This window comes from Melospiza georgiana, chromosome 7 (genome assembly GCF_028018845.1).
Source record: "Melospiza georgiana isolate bMelGeo1 chromosome 7, bMelGeo1.pri, whole genome shotgun sequence".
NCBI classification, from domain to species: Eukaryota; Metazoa; Chordata; class Aves; order Passeriformes; family Passerellidae; genus Melospiza; species Melospiza georgiana.
In genome coordinates, this window is record NC_080436.1 from 10,790,707 (window position 1) to 10,812,938 (window position 22,232).

The following is a 22,232-nucleotide window of genomic DNA, read 5'->3' on the forward strand; positions in this document are numbered from 1 at the left end:
TGCGCGGAGCCGCCGCCCGCAGCAGCCGCGGCGGCAGGGAAGGGGCTGCGATGCTCCCGGCCGAGCGCCCCCCCGGAGCCGCCCCCGGGCGAGGTGAGTCAGCGCGGCCCCGCGGTGCGCGGGGGGCCGGGCCGGCAGCCGGGGCCGCCCGGCGGGGTGCCGCCGCCTCCCCTGCCCGCGCTCCGCGGGGACCGGCCCCGCGGGGCCGGCTGTGGCGCACCGGGATGGGGAGGCCGTTCCCCCCCCGGTGTCTGCCCCGGCACCGGCTGCAGCGCCCTCCCAGCGGGGCGGCGGGCCTCGTCCCCGCAGCCGCCCGGGATGCTGCTGCCCGTGGGCCCGTACCGCAGCTTCTCCCCAGCGGCGTTTCCTGCCGCGCCGGGGCCGGTCAGCTGCGCCTCCCCGGAGCCGGCCGGTTGTGTCAGCCTTGACGGGTGCCGAGCTCGGTGGGTGCCGGCCCGCTTCTCCTAAGCTCAGCATCGTGGTTGAAGCGTGCTGCGGCCGAGCCGTGTAACACCCCCTGCCCTCCCCGGTGACAGAGTCGTAGTCCCGGAGGTGGCCGGGCCGTGTCCCACGGGAGCTCCTGCACAGGCATCCCCGCACTTCTCCTTGCCGCCAGCATCCAGGCGTGGCGTTACTTGTGGCTGTCACTCGGATCCACAGCCCTTACATCCTTCAAATACCGTGGGGTTTAGTAAGCGGGCTGTCGGTTGCTCGTCTGTTTATTGGAACAGGCGTAGGAAAAGATACTTATTTAGGAAGTCAGCGCTGAAGGTGCCATAGCTGCTACGGATGCCTGTGATGTTCTAAGTTAGATTGAGTTTTAAATCCCTGTCTGTTTAGTGGCTCTAAAGTTTTAGCAGCAGACTCTTTTTAAATCTTCTGTTAATGAAAAAGTGCAGTGTTGAGGAGTGATAACATGGTTGGATAACCTAGCACAGAAGAGAACAGCTGAATAAACATAGTGCTGAAATATTTCAGTAAAAACTTCTCCAAACATTATTACATTACTAAGATGTATTAGGTCTTGTTGTCCACTAGTTGGTAATGTCCAAGGAAAGAGATTACAAAATGCTAGTTTTCTAGCTTGGTTATTTTGTGTGTGTTTTTTGTTTCACTGGTTAGAAATAGACAAAGGTGACATGTATTTTGTTGTTTGTATTCTCTGAAGACCCACCAAGGAATAGGCGAAAAGAAAACAATCATCCCTTTAAGGGTTAGTATTTGTGGTAGTAGTCACGAGTCCAGTAAAAATCGTAAGAAGACTTTAAAAAAAAAATCAAACAGGGGGAGTGAGAATATGAGAGTAGAAGCTGACGATGTGAGGAGCTAATGGGAGGAAGCTGTGATTTATCAGTAACAGAGCTGCTGCTAGGGTACAGCTTGAATGCAGCCTAAAATTCATCTTAGTCCTCAGCTACAGTACAATGGGCCTGAGTTTATATAGCAGTGTGGGAAATTATGAGCTGGTGGCATGATCCACCTGCAGATTGGTCCCAGAGGCTGGAATGGCCAGGAAGGCCTTGCTGTCCTGCAGCAGACCAGGACTGCTGCTGCTGCCAGGCTTGGAGGGGCAGCTGGGTGCCCTTGTCCCTGCCCAGCGCTGGTAGCACTGTGCTGTGCTCCTGGAATGCCCTGAGCATTTGCCTGGTTTGGAGCTTAAAGCACACTTGGAAATTACCATCATTAATCAAGTGTAAACCTTGGAGGCAGTTGACAGCTGGAAAACTGGTCAAAAAAACTGGAGGCTGATACCAACTAAAAATAAGCTCTTTAACAAATAAGAGTCTACTTGGACATCTTAATGTACACATATTAAATGGAAAACAAGATTGGAATGCAGGAGTCCTAAGATGTGAGTTTAATGGTTTTTCTTTAATAGATGAAGATTCATAGTGTTCTTCAGTTTAATGTTAATACTAGCACTATTGTAGTAGCTTTAGACCAATCTTAAGTGCATTAAACCTATTATAGACCTGATCTTGACATATTTCAGACATACTGTTATCTCCCAATCTAATTGACTCAATGTCTCAGTGTGTAGAGTTTTTATATCCATAATGAAGAAGCAGAAAAACCTATAGCCCAACACATTAAGTAAGTGCGTATCACCAACATAAAATAAAGTAGTTTGAAGTGCTTTACTTTGAACAAGGTGGTTTCACTTTCATGGAAACCCTAATTACGTTGGTTAATGTTACAACACTCGTGTCTTTCTTTACAATTGAAACAAGCATATTTCCCAGCACAAATTCACTCTGTGTGAATTGTTTCTGATTTTACAAATTCAGTCAGGTGCTCATGCTGGGGCCTCACAGGAGGAACTGCTTACCTTTAATGATGTGGGGTAGGTGGGGCACCCTGTGGGCGTTGTTCTGGATGGCTTGGCAGGGAACAGCCCATCCAAGGGCTCCGCCTGGAGGTTGACTTTTCTGGGAGAGGCTTGGGAACTCTTGGTGATGCAAGAGTGAATGGAGTCCAGGCACTTACTTCTCTGCCATGACGTAAGTTGTTTGCATAACATTCTCCTCCTTTTTGGCATGGATGCAGGTGACAGCGCCAGGCTGCTCCTTAGGGGTGAAACTTGCTTGAAAATGGAAAACATGGTCTATTATTTATGGCTGCTGCAGCAGTGCCTTGTAGGCCTGCTGGATGCAGGGCTTCCCTCTGGAGCTGCTGCACAGATAGTGAGCAGAAAGTCTTTATTGCAAAGGTTTTGGAGCTTGGGTTGATGGGGCAGGGTGGCTGAGGAGGAGGTGGTGAGCATGAGCTGTGTGATGGATGCTTTCATGGCAGTTTCACCAGCTGGGGGATGAGTGAGGTGAGCCTTTGTGTAGTTTTCAAGTCTCCTTCTCTAGCAGACCTGTTCTTGATCAAACAGTTCTTAGTGACTTAAAGTGTTTTAAAGAAATGTCTTTTCTATTTACAGATTTTAAAATGTTTGTATGAAAACTTCATGTGGACTTTAATGTATTTGCTACAAAGTGAGTTTTCTAGTCAGTGAAAGGCTGGAAGGGGTCAACTAAAACGTGATGCCATTCTGACTGGCTTTGATTTATCTGCACAATGCAAACAGCAAGCTGGCCTGCTCTGTTCCTACAGCTGCATGTTGTTTGAGAGATTACTTGATCATTCCTGCTCTGTTTTCTGAGGCTGTATAAATATAAATCTGCTACAGTTAATAATTTTTTAGGTATTTAATGGGTTAAGGCTCTCGTGATCATTTCCACTGTCTTCTCGTGAACTGTCACGGGTTTTTTTGGTGGTTTGTTTTTTAACATTCACATACATTCAAACCCAGATTTTGAGTCTCTGCTTTGTGAGTCTTAATTATATTTTAATTCTCAAAGCCTAGTGAATGGAATATTTATGGCAAATTAAACTTTATTTTAGAACAACAGTACACTTTCACCTCAGATCTAACTTTCTGTTGGTCTGCAGATGAAGTTTCAATGCCGGGTTCTGTAAGTAGTGTGGTATTTTCCCTGAGAGGTTTAGGGATTTGCTACCCCAGGCTGAGCTCTTAATTGGGTTTTTTTTTTCCTTTTTCTTTGTTTTTAATTTGAGATATGGTTCAAAGCAAGGGGTTTTTTTTTTTGTCCTAAGTTTTGGGAAGAGTGACTCCAAGGCGAGAGCTGAGTTTTTAGTATACTGTATTATTATTTTACTTTGTTACTTTTGTTTTGTTTTTATTCTTGCAATGTCAGGTTGTCTTGAGTAGATTAGCTTTTTATCCTTTCTGATCTTGAAATCCTGTTAATTATTAGGAGAGACAGACTAAATGAGGATCGATTTAAGAAATAAAAGCAAGAATGCCAAGAAGATACTTAACTAAATGTAGAAAACCCTCTTTCTACCTACCTGCCAGAGAGGCTCATTTCAGTTTTTGAAATGACCACTGCACTGTCATCACTGGATTTCTTGGGACAAATGGTTCTTCTTCCATTCCCAAGATAGCTGCTCAAAGGTGCAAGTCTGCAGGGAAGTTGTGTCTGTTTGCAGGAGATGACTGGATAAAATCCATGTTCTAGATGTAAGGGCTTGAAAGTGGATTTTGACTTGCTGAGGAATAGGTACTAAAGCAAGTGACAGCAATGTGGGATGATGTGGGGCAGGAAACTCAGAAAAAATAATAGTTTGTACTTACATTTAAAAAATCCCATCTGTGCAGATCTTGAAGGGAGAAGAGCCTTGTGGTTAACAAGTGCATTCTTTGAGGAGAAGCACACGCACTTGTGCATGAAGAGGTTGGGAGAAGGCGTGATGTCACGGAATAATCGCGCTCTGAGAGCGCTGCGTCTGCCGGGCTCCCCGTGCAGCTGCCAGCCAGGGAGGGGAGGGATGCGCTCCCTTCCCATTGCAGCCTTGGAGGGTGAGGGCATGGTGAGGAAACAAGGGCCTGGTTCCCAGTTCTGAGTTCTGTAGCGGTTTGGAAATGTAAACCTGTGTCAGGATAAAAGCTCGTTTGTTGGAGGACCGAAGTGCTGTCTTGTGATACACGTGCTGCTGTGCTGTGCCCTTGCTAGGCCTCTTCCCTTTACCCTTTGCAGGGCTTTCTCAGGGTTCCTGGAGGAGTTCTTTCCAATTACATCTTAGGGCTTTCTTGTGTGTTTCTGAACCCTAAGTTTGGGGGTAACACCTCCAACCCATTATTCCTGTTTTCAGAGTGAAGGTACCACTCTGCAACCTCTGTCCTGGCAGAGCTGATTACATTCAGCAGGCCTCTCCCAGAATGTTGTATTCTCTTCAACTTCAAATGAGTTAAAATTTATAATCACTCTGAAGTCCATCTGTTAACTCTCCTAACCTTTCTTCTTTACTCCTGTTCTCTGTTGTTTGTTCTCTGTTGTGCTTGTCTTCTGTCCTTCTATAGTCTTATGCATTAGAATAGTATTTGCAAAGTACAGATACAGTATTTGAAGGCAATGGTTAAAATAACCAATAGATAACTAGTCTCTTATCACTGAGAAGTATATTGGTTTTTCCATCTGTCTAGTTTGCTGCATGTTCAATCCCTGACTGGCACGGGGTTTTTGCCATTGAAGGAAATCCCCATTGGTTCAGGGTTTTTGTAGATTTCTTTCAGTAACAATACTTTGTTCATTTTCTTGTTTTCAGTCAATTACTTTTAGAATTTAAAACATTGCTTAATATGACTTTCAAAAACCTGACTCCTAAACAAACTAGTGATCAAAACAATAAAGAATGCCATATGGCTCCTACCACTCTTGATGCTGTTATATTTCTGAAGAGTATATTCTGTATTATTAATAACATTCAATGAAGCTCTTAGTGTGGGAAAATATTTATTGAAATTATTTTGAAATAGCCTTTTTTAATAGCCTTCTAACCCAGGATGTTCTGGTCAGAATAGCAGGAGTGAATCTTTTGGATTATGCAATGCATTAGAAGATGGATGCTGAGGCCAATAAAAATTGTGGAGAGGGGAAGAATATACAGCAACTGAAGAGTTTAAAGATTAACAGTATCATAATTTGTTATGTTCTCACTATTCATACAACATATGGAATTGAAATTCCACTTCAAGAGAAAAGGGAAACAAAATTAATAGTAATTGCTCTAAAAGCTTTCAATATTATTTGTATGAAACCAGCTGCATCAGAGCTCATATACAGGAATAAACTTGTTTAAATGAGGATGATTTCAAGCCACACTTACAAAGAAGTCCTCCTAAAATATCCACGTGGTTAAAATGTGAGTTCTATCTTGTCATGTCTGGGGAACAGGAAATCTATTCTTCAGAAGTAAATGCTGTAAAGCTCTGATGCAGCAAGCAAGCGAGTTGCTGTAAACAGATGAGCCTATACTGAAAGCTCAGTTACATCCCCTTGACATAAGTGGGGCCCTGCAGAAGATCTGCAGTCTTTGTTGTCAGAGAAGGGCAAGGCATAAAGAAAATAAGAGCACAGATGATGACTGATCTAATTTACTCATTAGAAGGGCTTGTTTTATGGATATAGAAATGAGCAAAAACCCCACAGTTTCTTCCACCTGTCAGGTGGATGTGGTTGGCTGAACCAAAAATTGCAGGAGCTCACTAGACAGCTGCTGAGTTTTGGTTCATGGGGCTTTTGATGGTAACAGGTAAGAGCAAGAAAATGTGCTTTCACATTTGACTGTTCTAACAACTTAATTAGGGCTGTCTAGTCTTTTGACAGTTGAAATACTTTTTAAAAAATTTAATTGGATTGTCTCTGAAGAAACTGGAGGAAAAAACTTGAATCTCTGTATATGCTGGCATGGTTTTCATTTACTTTTGACCTTGAATACATGAATATTTAAGGTTCCAAGATTTGTATGTAGCCTTTTCTCCCTAAGTGAAACCAGAGATCCTCGTAGATAGTATCCCATAGAAGTGACATTTAAAAGTGAAAAGCATAGACAAACCTTATGAGTGTTTTGGATTTTAATGATGGTATTTTTAGACTTGTCTTTCACTGAACTGTGTGAGGTTTAGATTATTCTCATGAACTGTTGTTTTTGGAAATACCCATGGCGTGTTGTCAGCTGTTATATATATGCTGAATCAATAGGGGACAATTAATTTAACATACTACTGAATGTTAGTCTCTTCTCTCTTATTAGCCTTTGTCAGTATTAAATAATCCATTCCAAATCCATTGTCAGTATTAAATAATGATGAATTATAGTTAATTTAAAGGCACTGAATACACTGTTGCATGACTAATTTTAAAGGGATGATATTGTGCTTTCAGATGAGTAATGAAAGACTTGTTTCATTGTCCTCTTCTGCTTGGAATAAAGTACAGAACTGCAAAAAAATACTTATCATAGAATGATATAATATCCTGAGTTGGAAGGAATGCAGTAGGATCATCTTGTCCAATTTCAAATTCCTTGAGCAGGTCAAGATCACAAATGGAGTCCTCTTCGAGAAATTTCAGGTTCTTCTGGTTCTGCTTGCAAATATTGGTCCTTGAAAAAGTTACTCTGTGATAGTAATACTAATCCAAACAGGAAAGGATTATAAAACCAAAATATATAAAGCATTTAACTTTCTCACAATGAGCATGAGGTGATCTTATTAGGTTAAATTTAAAGGTACCAACAGAGCAAAACCAGTTTTTTAATAATAATTTGGAGCTGATAGCCTGCTGGCAGAGCTGGTTTTTGTTCTTTGAAAAGGAAGCTTTTCTTAGCTAGGCTAGTTTATTGGAATGGGTTGTGTTTAAATGTGAAAGCTGGCTGGTCACTCAAAGTCTAAGTGTTTATTTTTTAGTGTTGCTTATCAATTTGGCAGGCACTTCTGCAGAAGATAAGTGCAGGCAGCTGCAGTGCTGTTGCCTCCCAGTCCACCTCTTTTCCATTTCAGAATTTGACTTGAAGATAGCTTTATAGGGCCTGTGTCTGTTTCTTTGCTCCCAGGTCTTTGATGTCTTTGAGATTGTTACCCTAATTTTGATCTTTAAGCCCCATCCTAATTCCCACCTCTTCCCATTCAGTGGAGAAGCTCAAGCCTCCCATCAATTTCTGCTGCAGCTGCGGAGTGCTTAGAAAAATGTGTTTCAAGAGGAGATTGCTGAGCCTTTTGAAGGCCATCATGTGGCTTTAGATAATATGTTTTGATGATCAAAATAACCTGGGTATATGTGGCTGCATTGCTTAATTACAAAATCATGGCTATCCTTTGGCATAGGAGGGAATACTGGAAATAAAGCAGTTAGCCTTGGGGGAGAAAAGCTAACTTGAAAGAAGAGAACTTGCAAATACTAGCACTTAATTGCCACAGTAACTCTGAATATATGTTATTCTCTCTCCTAAACATGAAAGATGTTTTGTTGCACAATATAAAAGCTGATGTTGGGAGAACTTCACAGAATTGGTCATAAAACACATTTTTATTGATGCTACCATGTACCACTAGTCTAGACAAATGGTCTTCTCCACCCTGAACACTGCATTTATTGCTCAGGAATGTTACTTACAAGAAAGAGGCTCTCTGTCCTTGATGGCTGGCATTGCAGGTCCTGCTCTCCTTAACCACCTTATGTTTTATTTGTTCACAGGGTAGCCCTAGTTCCTTGAGAGTCCACCAGATCCTGGATGCCTGTGGTAAACCATGGCAGCTGATGATAAGGTGGCCATTCTAACCGACGACGAAGAAGAGCAGAAGAGAAAGTATGTGCTCGCTGATCCTTTCAATGGCATTTCCAAGGATCAAGACTTGCCACCCAATAATGAATCCCCTTCAACAGAGACAACCACTGCCCCAGATGAAGAGCTGGATTGGTTAGAAAAGCACTGTGTCAAAATCAACAACGATCTTCTGATCTCAAAGGTCTTTTATTTTTTCTTCTATTCTGCATATGGCTCTCTCTACCCCTTGCTGCCCGTGTACTACAAGCAGCTGGGTATGACCCCCAGCCAGAGTGGACTTCTGGTGGGCATCAGGTACTTTATTGAGTTTTGCAGTGCTCCCTTCTGGGGAGTGGTGGCAGATCGCTTCAAGAAAGGCAAGATTGTCCTTCTGTTTTCACTTTTATGCTGGGTTCTGTTCAACCTGGGCATTGGATTTGTGAGACCAGCCACCTTAAGATGTGTACCAAAGGGCCTTCCCCCTGCACATCCCACCAACGCAAGCAGCCTTTTAACAACAATCCTGCAAAACACCTCCATGGCTTCTCCACTAACCACAGTGAGTGCTGCATCCCCGAAAGTTCGTGGGAGGAGAGACCTGGTCACTTCCAGTTCAGCCACTTTGGAAACAACAGGGACACCTAATCCCGAAATAACATTCCCAGTACCTACACAGAGCAATGGTGAGGATTTTACCTTGGAGAACAGTACCCATTTGATTTTGCAAAGCACCACCACTAGCCCGGTCTCACTAGGGAACACAACTCTGAGCACCACCCCAGCTTCCATCAGCACAAAGCCCATGCCTTCTGACCAAGTTGTGCTCGTTTATGATCAGCAAGAAGTAGAGGCCATCTTTCTACTCATTCTGCTGGTTGTCATAATAGGAGAATTTTTCAGTGCTTCCTCTGTTACCATTGTGGACACCATAACCCTGCAGTACCTCGGCAAGCACCGGGACCGCTATGGATTGCAGCGTATGTGGGGGTCTCTGGGCTGGGGGCTGGCCATGCTCTCCGTGGGAATTGGCATTGACTATACTCACACAGAAGTTGCCATTGAAGGTCAAGGATGTAAAGCTCCAGAGTACAAGAACTACAGGATCGTTTTCATTGTTTTTGGTGTCCTCATGACAATGGCTCTGATCGTGGCCACCCAGTTTCGATTTCATTACACGCACTTCAAGCAAGATGAAAATAAGAGAAAAGAGGTCGAGATCTCACAGGTGGACAGAAATGCCTCCAATGAATCTTCAGATAACACTCCTACCAGTATGAGCCAGTCACAGTCTTTCAGTTTTTGGGACCTAATTAAACTGCTGTGCAGTATCCAATATGGCTCCGTGCTCTTCGTGGCCTGGTTCATGGGGTTTGGATATGGCTTTGTGTTCACCTTTCTGTACTGGCACTTGGAAGACCTAAATGGCACCACCACTCTCTTTGGAGTTTGTTCTGTGCTCAGCCACGTGTCTGAGCTGACTGCCTATTTCTTCAGCCACAAACTCATTGAATTGGTTGGTCACATCAGGTAAGATGGCAGCAATCATTAAAGAGCTATACAAAAAATGGTGACTCTCAGGCTCAGCCCTTGTGCTACAAAGTGAAACTCCAACTAATCTTTTTTTTTTTTTTTTCAAATTCATGCTCAGTTATGTGGCTCACATGATCGATTTTTTTTTTTTTTATTTCAAGAGTTGAAAATGCTCTGAAATGCTTGCTTTGCATTTGAGTTGCATGTTAGTATGTGCTTTCTGCCTGGCACCATAACCTTTTGCAGATGGTTCCAGAAGATAGCCTTGTTCCCTGATGCATCGCTCTGAGATCTTTACAAATTGCCACCCACTCAAGGGTTGTCTGTTTTGACATACAAATGCCATTAGTTTTTCAGTTTTTTTCCTGTGAGTAGCAGCATTCTGCTTTAGCCTAGTTCCCCTTGCAGGGCAGTTCGCTGCCCCCACGGTAGCCTGGAAAGGTGTCAAGGTGTCAGCTGCAGGCTGAGAGGGAGAAGCTGAGCTGAGGAAACGAGGTGAGCACCTCCTGTGTACATGGCCTCGTAATCAGACTCTGGGTGTTGGCAGAATGAGGTTGCAGCCTGGCAGTGTCACTTACTAGTTCAGGGCTTGCTCTCCTCCTTCAGTTGCAGTGTCTGTGTCAGCTATGAAGTGAGATGGCTGCAGGGCTTGTCCTGTTGTTTTTGCCTTGTCTAAGTGAAAGCGACTGCTTCCAGCATATTAGTGAGCATTGGTTTCCAGTAAATTCACTACATTGACTTAATAGCCTTCTAAATCCCTCCTCTACTTTTAAAAAAAAGCACAGGGGAGGAAAGATGGGGAAAACCTGAGTAATGAAGCTGCAGAGGTGTTTTTTTTTAATATTTACTCAGGTATTCTGTGCATGTAAGTTCAGAGCTGTGTGTTGTTAGCATCATATCCTTTCCAAATACCCAGTTTATATTCATACAGGCATTGAGATGTAAGTATTTTTAAGCTGTTTGCACTGTTCTTTTTGTGTATTCTGTTCTAAGGTCCTGCTCTTTGTTTTGCTTTTATTGGGAGGAATATTTTTACTCATTTGCCCTCTACTAAAAATGTTTGAGATGTTTAGCACAGTAATTTGAGAGATTACTTAAAAGATGGAGTTCTTTCTTACTTGAAACTGAGGAGGATATCTTTACTTAGAGTCAGTCCTAATCTCTGAATTTGACAATAATTAGTAAGAGAAAATGACACCTTGCATGCAAAGCCTGGAGGAAGGATATGATGATGGAGGAGTGGTGAGAACAGATCACAGTCTTCATAGCTAAAGATAGCTTGCGTATGGTCTTTCAATGTATATTATAGTACAAAATTCAGGCTTAGATTTCAGCTAAAGAATGAAAACTGAAAGAGTGGTAGGATTGTGAATAAGATTAAATGGAGGGGATGGGAGCATTGGCCCATTGGGCAGTGAAAAGAAGGATGATAAGAGGGGATCAGTTCCTTTTTTTTTCTTTTTTTTTTTTGGTACTGCTAAACCTGTGAAGCCAAGATGGGATCAAGATTGAATTGTTTAAACACTAGTCCCTGTTTGCTATGAAACAGCAGTCTACATACCTACACCTGGGAAATGCACATTAGTCATATTTTAGTGTTATCTAATGCTTGTGTTTAGTCATCACAGTTTGAGATGACTCCTCCTGGTTGCCTGCCACTTTGTACTTTCTGAACTTTGTGTGTTTGAGAGGAAGCAAGCTTTTCTTTTTTTCTTCCCCAAAGAAACATGGATAGGAGTTTTCATAGCTCATCTTTGACAGTTCTGTGTATGTGTTGTCTGCTGCCTTCTAGTGCAGATAATAATTTTCCTATTAGGAATAAAATTCCTATAGCCTCCAGCTCCATATCTTTAGTCAGAAGCATTCAATGTTGATATTTTATTTATTTTTAATAGCTCAAAATTCCTTTCCTCTGGGTTGTTGGACTTCTAGATGTAGACTTTCTTTCTGAAGTGTTTGAATATTGTCATTCAATTTTTCTTTCTGTGCCAAGTGTTTGAAGACAGGCATGAGTACCAGAATTGCATTCATTGTCACAGTAGCAGGAAAAAAGGCTGTTGAATGTCCTTTGTGGAACTGCAAGGAAATGGGCTTTACACCCTATCAGACAGAAGCTCAGTTTCCCTTTTCAAGTCTTAAAAATCTTTCTGTTTCTACCATTGTATGTGGTGGCATATAAAACCCTTACAACAGTTTGAAACCTCCTGTGTTTTCACAGTTTTTTAAAACTAATGTTCAGATTATTGTCCAAGCGTTTTACGTGTGATTGTATTAAATATTTGCTGATTAAAATGCCCAATTTCTGACTTCATTAGCTCTACTGTTCATACATTTGTGCAGTGCATGTGTGCTTCTAGTGTTTCTTTGAGAGGATATTAGGAAGAAGTTCTTTACTGTGAGGGGTGAGGCCCTGGCACAGGTTGCCCAGAGAAGCTGTGGCTGCCTCATCCCTGGAAGTGTCCAAGACCAGGCTGGATGGGGCTTTGAACAACCTGGCCTAATGAATGGTGTCCTTGCCTATGGCAGAGGGGTGGGGACTAGATGATCTTTAAGTTCCCTTCCAACCCAAATCACTCTATGATACTGTGAGCAAAAAAATGTGCAAAACTGGCTATGAAATATTTAGATCCCACCTGGTGTAGAAGCACTCAGAGCTGCTAGTCACTTAAGAAGATGATGTCAAGCTCTGAAAATAACTTCCTACTTGAGGTTAAGCTAGAATGTGTTTGTCTGACCACAGTTCCAGCATGTGAGCTTTTATGGGAAGCAGAGACTGGTAGTCATGGCTGTAAACAGCTCAGACTCCTTGTCACAAATATAGATTCAGTGCTTTAAATGTGTAACCTGTGAAGTGAGTATTGTGTCTCTGTGAGTGCTGCATATAGGGTTCATAGGGAACATCTGTTTACATTTTCCATTTAGGTCTGATAGGGAGCCTAAGTGATTATTATAAATTCATTTTTGAAAAGACTCTGTAAATATACAAAAGTTTTCGTGTGACGTACCCCTCCAAAACCATATTTATAGAAATCTTCATAAACTGTAATTTACCTAAAATTCTGTACATATATTCTAACAAATTAAGAGGTAGAACCTGACTAAATTGCTGCTCTTAAACTTCAAATCCAAATCTTTCTGCAAATGTAACGTGTTGGATAAACACAGGTAGGTGAGTGGTTAGTGATGATGGAAGAAGCAGGAGGTCACATCTCTGGTGTGGCTATGCTAGGGAACAGCTGAGATAGGAAGACAGTTCTTGGTGAACAAAGTTTTTGCTAGACAAAAGTGAAATTAAGCTGTCTAGAACTCGTCCTAAACAGAGAGGTGCATCTGTACTGCTGCTGAGGAAAACCAAATGTATATATGAGGCCATTCCTTTGTACTCCTGAGAGTATGCATCACCCTGGACCTTTCTAGTAGGGGAGTGAAGACAGGAGCCTGCAGACCTTGTGACTTTGGTTACCTTTTGAGGCTGATGTGTCCTAATACATTTCAGAAATGTGGTTTTACATAAGAGCTATGTTAAGTTGTGGCTATGAAAGGAACCGAGTTATTGGTTTGGAACAGAAGGCATTAATTAAAGGATGAGATGAAATTTATGATTCACAGCACAAAGAACAAGTTTGTTCTCATTATTGTATAACAGTGAACTTTTTCATGGCTTCCCATGTTTTCTTCCTTGAATGCTTGGCCTTTTGTTGCCTAAAGGCAGCTTAAACCAGCTATTCATGGACCTCACATGTATCTGGAAGCAGCACAGCTTGGTTTGATCTATGACTGAGAGGAGATGACTTCCTGCCAGCTTGCCCTACTCGTTGAAAGTAAATTCATCTTGTTGTGAAATGCACAGGCCTTTTTTGATATCACTGACATGATAAAAACTCTGGTAGTGGATTTTTCACTGTCAACATGTGTATTTGGAGACCTCATATGTTGACAAGATGCTGTGTTTTTGTGATGGTGCCTCACTCTAGATTTTCCAGTCACTCTGTACCATTTAATTAATTATTGGTGTGCATTTGTAGAAAAACTAACTGAAAAAGCACCACAAAGAATAAAGAGCCCTTTCACAAGGTCGGTGCTTCACCTTAATTACCAATTGCATTTATTTCACTTATGCCCAACCAGGGTTCAGACAACAAGCCCTGTTGGGACAACAAATTATCCTTGTCCCTGAAAAAAATCTTTAAATGTTGCAATAGCACCCTTTTTCAAGCGGTAAACATGTTTTCAATTAAGTCCTTGTTTCCCAAGATCCATCTAAAAATAAGAGGAAGATAGCTGGATGAATGAGCACCCCAGAGGGAAGTTATGCTAAATCTAAAAACTGCAAGGGAAGAGTCATCAGGTTAAATGTGCAATGGGAAATGCACTTCACAAATAGTCTTTGTATTTCATTGTTTTAAAGCTGTTGTAAGAGTTTTTGTTGGTTTTTTTTTTCTCTAAATTCTGAGATGCAGCATCTGCTGCTTTTCAACAGGATGGCTAAGTTTTATCCTGAGGCATGTTATTATAAACCATATTGCTTCTGTGGGATGTGTTTTAGAGTAGTTCTGAGCAGTTTGCAGATACTGGGACTATAAACTTATATTAATTGGGTTAAAATTAATTCCTTTAATACAAACCTGCTCCAGGCTTTCATTGAAATGGCAGAATGAATCTCTGGATGATTAGAAAAGCAGGTTGTTTGGAAAGGATTTTGAATGCACTCAGAAATTCTCTCTCTGAAACACAATCCCATTTAGAGTGTGGCATAGAACTACAGACCTCAATTAAAAGCTCAGTGGGTTTGCTGTCTCTTTGATTTATTTTTTTTCTATTAGGATTTTGAATGTGTTGAATGGGCAGGAGGAGAGTTTATGTTTGGGTGTAGGACTTGAAGGATGTATTTTCTGTTGAGCAAATGCTTTAGACTGGCAAACCGTATGCATGCAAATAAGTTCTAAATCAGTAAGCTGTATTATAACATACCAGAAAGGGAAAGTGCAGACTGTCCTGACTTTTTCCTTTCTTTGTTTCCTTTAGAGTGCTTTATATTGGCCTTGCCTGTAACACAGCACGATACATCTACATCTCGTACCTGGAAAATGCCTGGACCGTTCTTCCGATGGAAGTGCTGCAAGGTAAGACCTTCCAGGTGCTCCCATTATCTTGTTTTCAAGTGAGCTATGATTAAGTAAAAAATCTGGTATTTCTCTGTTGTTTTGACCACAAATACCCCAGAAGATGGAGGTTCATAAAACACATAAACCATTGCTGTTTATCCTGGGAAATATTTGACGTCAAAAGGGTGGGCATGCATTTGATTGTGCACAGTTATGTGTTTATTCAAACAGAACTGTGTGAGACCAACACACCCTTTAAATAAACAAAGAGACAGAAGCATGAGCTATGAGGGTACACACCTACTGCAAATCCTGTTTGGTGATAAATGTGAACGTCATTAAATGCCAGAGGTTGCAGTCCTTGAAAGGATGCCGCAGAAAACCTCCAAGCATAGTCTGGGTCATTCTGTCTCTGTTAAATACTTCAGTTCCATCAGTGCTTTTAGATTATAGAATTTTTGTTTTAATAGCTAGAGCAGCAGTTCTCTCAGTGCTTTCTCAATCCTAAGAGAACTTCTTTAAGGGACGTGCCCTTTCACAATCTTATTTTCAAGGATAGAGGTGTGGTCTATTGACAAGTAACTTGAGTCCTGTTTTCAAATCCTGTTGTAGAAGTCTGTAAGAACTTCATTACAATGTTAAAGTATGCATTGTTCTAGCTTCTTTTTTTGACCTTTTTTGTGACCTTTTTTTGTGGTGGGTACCACTTCTCAAAACCATGAAAAAGTGGAACTGCCTTACTTTCTATTTCTTCAATATTTGAAGAGTACCATTTTTACCATCTTTTTAAAGCCAGCATTTTGGTTTTATAAAATAATATTTAGAATTTTTTCCTTAGATTATACTTAGAAGTTTTATTCTTCTGTGTGCAGCATAACTTGAATTTAAATTAACTTTTTCTACTATACTTACAGAAATCTTTGTAAGGTAGACTTTGAGTTACAAAATGCCATTAGAGAGCACTGTGTGGATCTCTACATACACACAGAGATCCATTTGTGTCCTGGCTCCTTAAAGTTCTGAGCTAACAAAACACAGTTTATCATATTATAATTGCCCCAACAGCAGGCTTTTGAATTTTGTTATTAAAAAAGCCCCCAAACCACAACTATTGAATTGATGCTTCATTGTTCATACCAAGTGTTAAAATAGGAACATGTTTAGAAAGAAACTAAAGAATGAGTATGTGTTATACTCCCACCTGCTCAAACATCTAGGGAAAACAAATGATGAATACAAAGCTTTGGATGTTGCCTTTTAGGTGATCCTGATTTAAAGATATCCCATATCTAAATACAGGGAAAAACCCTTTTGGTTTAACCTACACAGCCATAAGTTTGTGCCTGGAAGAATCCTGTAAGTCATGGCTGAAAAAGAAGTTTCTTGTACTTTGCATGTGGTTTTTATTCTGCTGAAATTTCAATATGAATTGCACAATACATAGGTTTGCCTTTACATAGAGCAAGAGTACACAGTACACAAATCCTGAATAATTGATGTTTGAAGAAAAAATTAAGGACTTTCAAAATAATACTTTGTCATAAATGTATCTGCCAGATGTTACCATATTTAGGCACTGCTGAATCATGGGCTCCTTGGTTAATCTGGCTACTTGCAGTTATTTATAGTCAGCAAATGAGAGAGCTAAACCCAAACCAAGCCCACGCACAGCTCCCCCACCCAGCCCCGGTTCTCTGTGTTCTGTGTGCCCTTTTCACACGTCATTGTCGGTCCCTGATGTCCATGGGTGCCCTGTGTGTGTCTAACCACTGCCACTGCATTATTTGTGGGATTCCAGTCATCTTATTCAGCGTTGCCAAATGGGGGATCAGGGTTATCTTTTTAGAAGTACTGCTGACTTCCCCCCCTCATTGATTCATTCCCTTTCTGCTCTTACTAGTTTTCCTCTTTTCTAGAGTTCTGGTTTTTCTCTGCAGCAGTTCCAAGTCCTCTTTCTTTGGGCTCTGCTTTCTCTCCAACATAACCACTGTATTGTCAGTGGCAGTAAGACGTGATACCTCAATGAAATTTGGTGAGGTGGAAGCTCTTATTTTTAAGTGAGCTTGTTGACAGAGGGAAGCAAGAGTTGGAGCTGTTTTCTCTGTGTAAGAACCAAAAAAGAGTAGATTGTGTACAACATGTGGGCACCATGTGGGCCATCAAGTTGACAGGTCTTTGAAACCCCTGGTGAAGTCCTTGTTCTAATTGTGCAGAACTTTTTTCCAGGAAGCTGTCACATTCTATGTAAACTCCTCAGCTTGAGGGGTGTTAAGGCTAACAGAACTTTTAGTTGACTTCTGTAAAAAATTTTCTTTTCTGTTTAATATGTTCCTGCAGTACAAGCAGGATTATCCCCATGTGCTGTTGCTGGAGGGCATGGAGACCTTTCTGGAAGATGACTCTGCAGACTGCATCTATTGATTGTAATAAGAACCATGCTGTGTTCCAGCTGCTGTTTGTAGATGGAATGAGGACAGCTCTCATTGCATTGCACTCTCAAAGGAGTAAATGAGGAGATTTAAACAATTCACTTCTCAATCCAAAGTTTTCAACCACTTTGCTGTATTGACTTGCACAGGCAATGTATGAAAATAAGAGTTAAGGCTGAATCTGTAATAACTGAAGATTTCAAGACATCCTTGTAAATCATATATATCTATATATATTGCACACAAGCAATCTTGTTCATTTGGCACTTAGCAGATAAAGTTTTGCTATGCTAGTTAGCTGCAATTTATTGTTCCAGGGCACTGGTCCAGGTTCTCTGATAACAGCTATGGTAGCTTTCCAATTTGCATGACAGGAATTTTTTCTAAATTACAAAACCATCTTGTTAACCTGAAAATGAGCTGTTTTCACTTGGCAGTTACTCAGCAAACTCCAAAACAAGTACTATTCTAAGAAGTGACTCCTACTGATGTTCCAGCAACACAGTTATGTCTAGAGAGCAAAGAGTTTGGCCTTTGGCTGACAATAATTATGATGCATATTTCTCTTGAAATAAATTTGGATCCCCAAATCTTCAGCTCACAGTTTACATATGAATTATCCTAAATTCACTGAAATTACAAGCATCACTCTAGGGTTGCTGCACTTGTTGGAACTGTTGTGCAGATGATGAAATGGCGGTTAGTGGTTTTAGCAAATAATTTCACAATATATATAGTGAGCAACTTCTTTTAAAAAGAATTGTGGTTAGCAATAACAGTAATCCACAGCAGACTTCTTATGTGAATTGTGGTAAAAACTGTTTCAAATAGCTACTGTTGTATAAATAATAAAAATCACATTAATAATGTACACATACTAAAATAAAAAGGCTGTGCCTTTAAAGGCAAGTGTAGTGAGCTGATTTAAAGTATGGATTTGTTTTCAGAGAAACTGAGAACACTGTGTTCTAGTGCTAAAGATGAAAACATCCAAGAACCTGTTGGTTAAGTTATGGCCTTTTGTGTTCAAACAAACTCAGTTCAAATAATTTCTGATGTGTTTTTTATTTGCCCAGCTTTAAGAATGTGCTTGCTCCTAACAGCCAATAAAACTGAATGTTTTATGTTAATTGATGCATTTTCTAAACCAAAACCACTTTACCTATATTAAATTAGCTCTGCTTCGTTATTGGGACAGCTCTTGGTTGCTATTTGCAATGCATTCATGGATCTGCATTAAAGAAAGTAGAGACTCAGTGAGTTTTAAAACTCTTTAGCTTTTTGCATAGAAAATCTGTGAGTTTTAAAGCCTTAAACTCTAAATGGTAAGGTAATACAGACTCAATTTAATGCAAGCTTTTTGTTTTTCAATACAGTGATGTACTAGTACCAAAACCTTGAGAGAGAGATTCATGCACATATATATGTGTAATACCCAAAGCTTAAGGAGATTTGATTTTGAGTGAATTTGACCTGGATTAGCCTGGTGGACATCTAACGTGTGTACCTGCACTATATCAATTTCATATAGTGCTATTGCTTATTTCTCCTAAGCAAAATCCACATTATTCTGTATGTTACATACATGTTACAAAAAAATGTGTTTTCTTGCTCTTAGGAGTCTTCAGCCTAAATGCCTAAGTAATTATTGATTGTCCAACTGTTCATTATAAGTCAAGTGTAGAGGACAGAGACATGTTGACTGAATCATCAGTTGTGCCAATATTTGTTTAAAACTGAGGCAGTAGAGCTTAGGAATTGGTAAACTGTGATGACTATTTTTAATACCTCTGAAATAAGGAAAAAAAAATTCCCACTCAATCTGAGGGTGGCAAAATAGTTCAGGCTTATTTAATGTGTGATGAACTACGAAACTGTTTTGTTTTTCTAACTTCTCCACAACCCTGCTTTTTCCTGTCCTTCCCCACTCCACACAGGCCCCCAGACAGGTGTTCCAAGGGGAAGGTTCCACCTAGAGCCAGCCTCCCACGCTGAGGGCCGTGTGCTGGCTGTCCCTTAGCTCTCCTGCTGGAGGAAAAAGTGGTCCCAGCCCCAAATCTGCTGGGTAGATAAACCTGAATATGCTGGGTAGAAACCCCAAATGTGCTGTGTAGACACTTGCACAGTTTCTGCTGTAGGCTGGGGCTGTCATGGGGCTGTGGTTGGTGGCAGTGAGAAATGGGGCTGTCATGGGGCTGTGGTTGATGACACTGAGGACTGGGGCTGTCATGGGGCCATAGTTGATGGCAGTGAGGACTGAGGCTGTCATGGGGCTGCGGTTGGTGGCAGTGAGCTCTGGGGCTGTCATTGGGCCGTAGTTGATGGCAGTGAGCTCTGGGGCTGTCACTGAGCTGTGGTTGGTGGCACTGGTGGCTGTTGTAGGAGTGGGTGAAGCAGTGGCAGCACCCACGCAGGATCAGGCACATCAGGCACAGGGCAGGATGCAGCTGCAGCAGGAGGAAGGCCCAGTGACTCTGCCTCTCAACAGCAGCCATGGAAAGTGATGTCTGTGGCCTAACCTGAGAAGCTTGTGTGCTGTTCTCATCTGGACCATTCCATGCTAAATGCAGAGTGTGTTGGTGTTGAGTTTAGAAAGAGTTTGCTGGGAAGTTTTTGGAGGTTTGAGGGAGTTTGTTGGGTTTTTGCAGGGAGTGAGAAGGGCAGGAGGGGATTACTTCTTGCCTCTGAGATGGCATGGATTTCTCTGATACTGTCTGGATTTTATGACCTTTGTGTGCTTCACTGTGGTGGTAAGGAGACTGCTGAGAGGCATCAATGCTTTAATTGCCTGGAGTTTGTGAAAATGGGACTGTATTCCAAAGGCCCTGGGTCACTGTGAAGGCACAATGAATCTGGCAGAGAGACTTGTCTCCCTAGGGACTGCGTCTCCAGAGGAGAACTGAGGTCATCTTGGAGGGAGAAAGCTTTTGACAGGCTCTGCAGAAGGACTTGTCCTGTCTCTCTGTGGCTTGATTGTCCTGTCTCTCTGTGGCTTGGTTGTCCTGTCTCTCTGTGGCTTGGTTGCCAGTATCACATTACCAAAAGCCAATTTGTACTGCGCAGCCATTTGTCACCGGAGGGTTTTTGTAGTTTTTCTCTCCATGTGCTCCAGCTGGTAAGTGCAGTTGCTCAGATGTTGTGTTGGCCCCCTGTGGCCCTGGTGCTCCTGCTGATGTCTCCTTTCTGCAGGTGTCACACATGCAGCTATCTGGGCAGCCTGCATCTCGTACCTGAGTGCGGCCGTGCCTCCGGAGCTGAGGACATCAGCACAGGGAATTCTGCAAGGCCTGCACCTGGGGCTGGGCAGAGGATGTGGAGCCATGGTTGGAGGGGTTTTGGTCAACTACTTTGGTAAGTAAAAGTAATTTTGAAAAATTTAGTTTTATTTATTCTGGCTTTACCAAACTGTTAGCTTTAAACTTATTTATGCTGTAGGTATTGTTATATGTTAAGAGTTATACACTTTGTATACAGGATCATAGAACTTCTCAGGCTGGGGAGGGCTCTGAGATGTCCAGGCCCCTGATCAAAGCAAGGTCAGCACTGCATTCAGACCAAATTGCTCATGGCTTTGTTCTGTCAGTGTTCCAGATTGATTCAATATATTACACCTAGATATTTCATTATTGTGTCAAATACCTAACCTCATCTGTAAGATGAATGAATCCTGTGTGAGAGAATAGGTTGATACTATAAAGCCTCTCGATGAACAAATGAGAATCTAATTACTTGCTTAAAAATCCTTTACAAAGCCTGTTGAAGAAGTGATGGGGGAGGAAAATGTAATGAAACAAGCTAATAAGAGTCTTCATGGGCAATATATAGCCAAGAAGCACATAATGCTGACTCATTTTATTTTATTAAATAAGTAGGTTCTCAATTAAGGGAAAAAAAAAAATCTCATTACAGGTCCTGCTGCCACATTCAGAGGAATAGGGATGGCTTGTTTAGTGATTCTGCTTCTGTTTGCACTGATCCAGTGGATGTTGGTTCCTGATGAAGAAGAAGGTAAATATTCATGTCACAGAGACACTACAGAATTAGGAGTAGTGAAAAACAGATCTCTCTGTAGCTGCTCCTGCACCTTTACTTTTGTATCTTTGGTGTCTTAACTTGAATTTGACAAAACAGTTCATTTTCAAGTGGGAAGTTTTTGTCCTGAGCAATGAAGAAATTGAAGTGGTGTGTTGCTGCTGCTACAGGAAGGGCAGCATTGAGTGTCCATAGAAGAAAAGGATGATCTGATTTGCTGCCTGTATGTCCTCTCAGTTCTGAGAATCCTTAGTCTTCACAGCTGTAGTGAGTCATTTCAGTTGCATCAATTCGTTAAGGTCACCTCAGTCCCACTTTGTGCTCTCATATTCAGTCGAAGCCACCTGCTAGAAATTGTAGAGATGGCTTCAGAGGACAAAAAATTTTATAGATTTTTTTTTTAAACCTGAGATATCTCCCCTCAGGGGGAACTTGAACTTTTTAATCTCCATCTTTATCAATATAAAGGCTAACCAGAAACTAAATACTTGGAGAAAAGTTAAGGGTTTACTGTGACTACAGTTCTTACAAAGACAATAAAACTCTGGCTAACTGTGAAAAGTCATGAATTTTTGAGCTGCTTTTTGCCCAAATACTTTCCAGTATGAGTTTTGAGTATGAAATGAATGTTAGTTTTCTTTAGCTGGAATATTAAATTAAGTTATCAGGCTGCCTGTACTGAAGTGTTCAAATATGTATTTTGCTAGTATTTTCCTCAGTTGTGTTCAAATGATAATGGCAAAAAATGGAAAGGTGAAAAGGCTATTTGCTGCTTCACTTTGCCATCAGCAGTCAGTTAATTACACATGAATCTACAAAAGGCCAGCTTGTTCATAGTGGCCTTGTTCTCTTTGTTTCTGTCCTTGGTTTTCATTTAATACACACTACCCATTTTAACAGTGTGTATGTTCATTTAAAGCATGACAGTAATTAGGCTGCTTTCAAGCAGACCAGTTGGATGAGTAAAATGAAGCATGTGGTCAAGGGTGTGCAGGATTATTCTCCTTGTTTCTTCACTCCT

The 22,232-nt window shown here is 41.4% G+C and overlaps 1 protein-coding gene across 3 annotated transcripts in view; it reads left to right on the forward strand.

Moving 5' to 3' along the window:
• The window catches only part of MFSD6 (major facilitator superfamily domain containing 6), a 27,745-nt gene continuing 5,513 nt past the window's right edge, over positions 1–22,232 (forward strand). For all 3 annotated transcript variants that reach the window (XM_058027570.1, XM_058027571.1, XM_058027572.1), the window contains exons 1-5: positions 1–93; positions 8,046–9,642; positions 14,671–14,768; positions 20,369–20,530; positions 21,089–21,187. In XM_058027570.1, the coding sequence (XP_057883553.1) occupies positions 8,099–9,642; positions 14,671–14,768; positions 20,369–20,530; positions 21,089–21,187 (1,903 nt within the window). In that variant the 5' untranslated portion in view covers positions 1–93; positions 8,046–8,098. The remainder of the gene's footprint in view (positions 94–8,045; positions 9,643–14,670; positions 14,769–20,368; positions 20,531–21,088; positions 21,188–22,232) is intronic.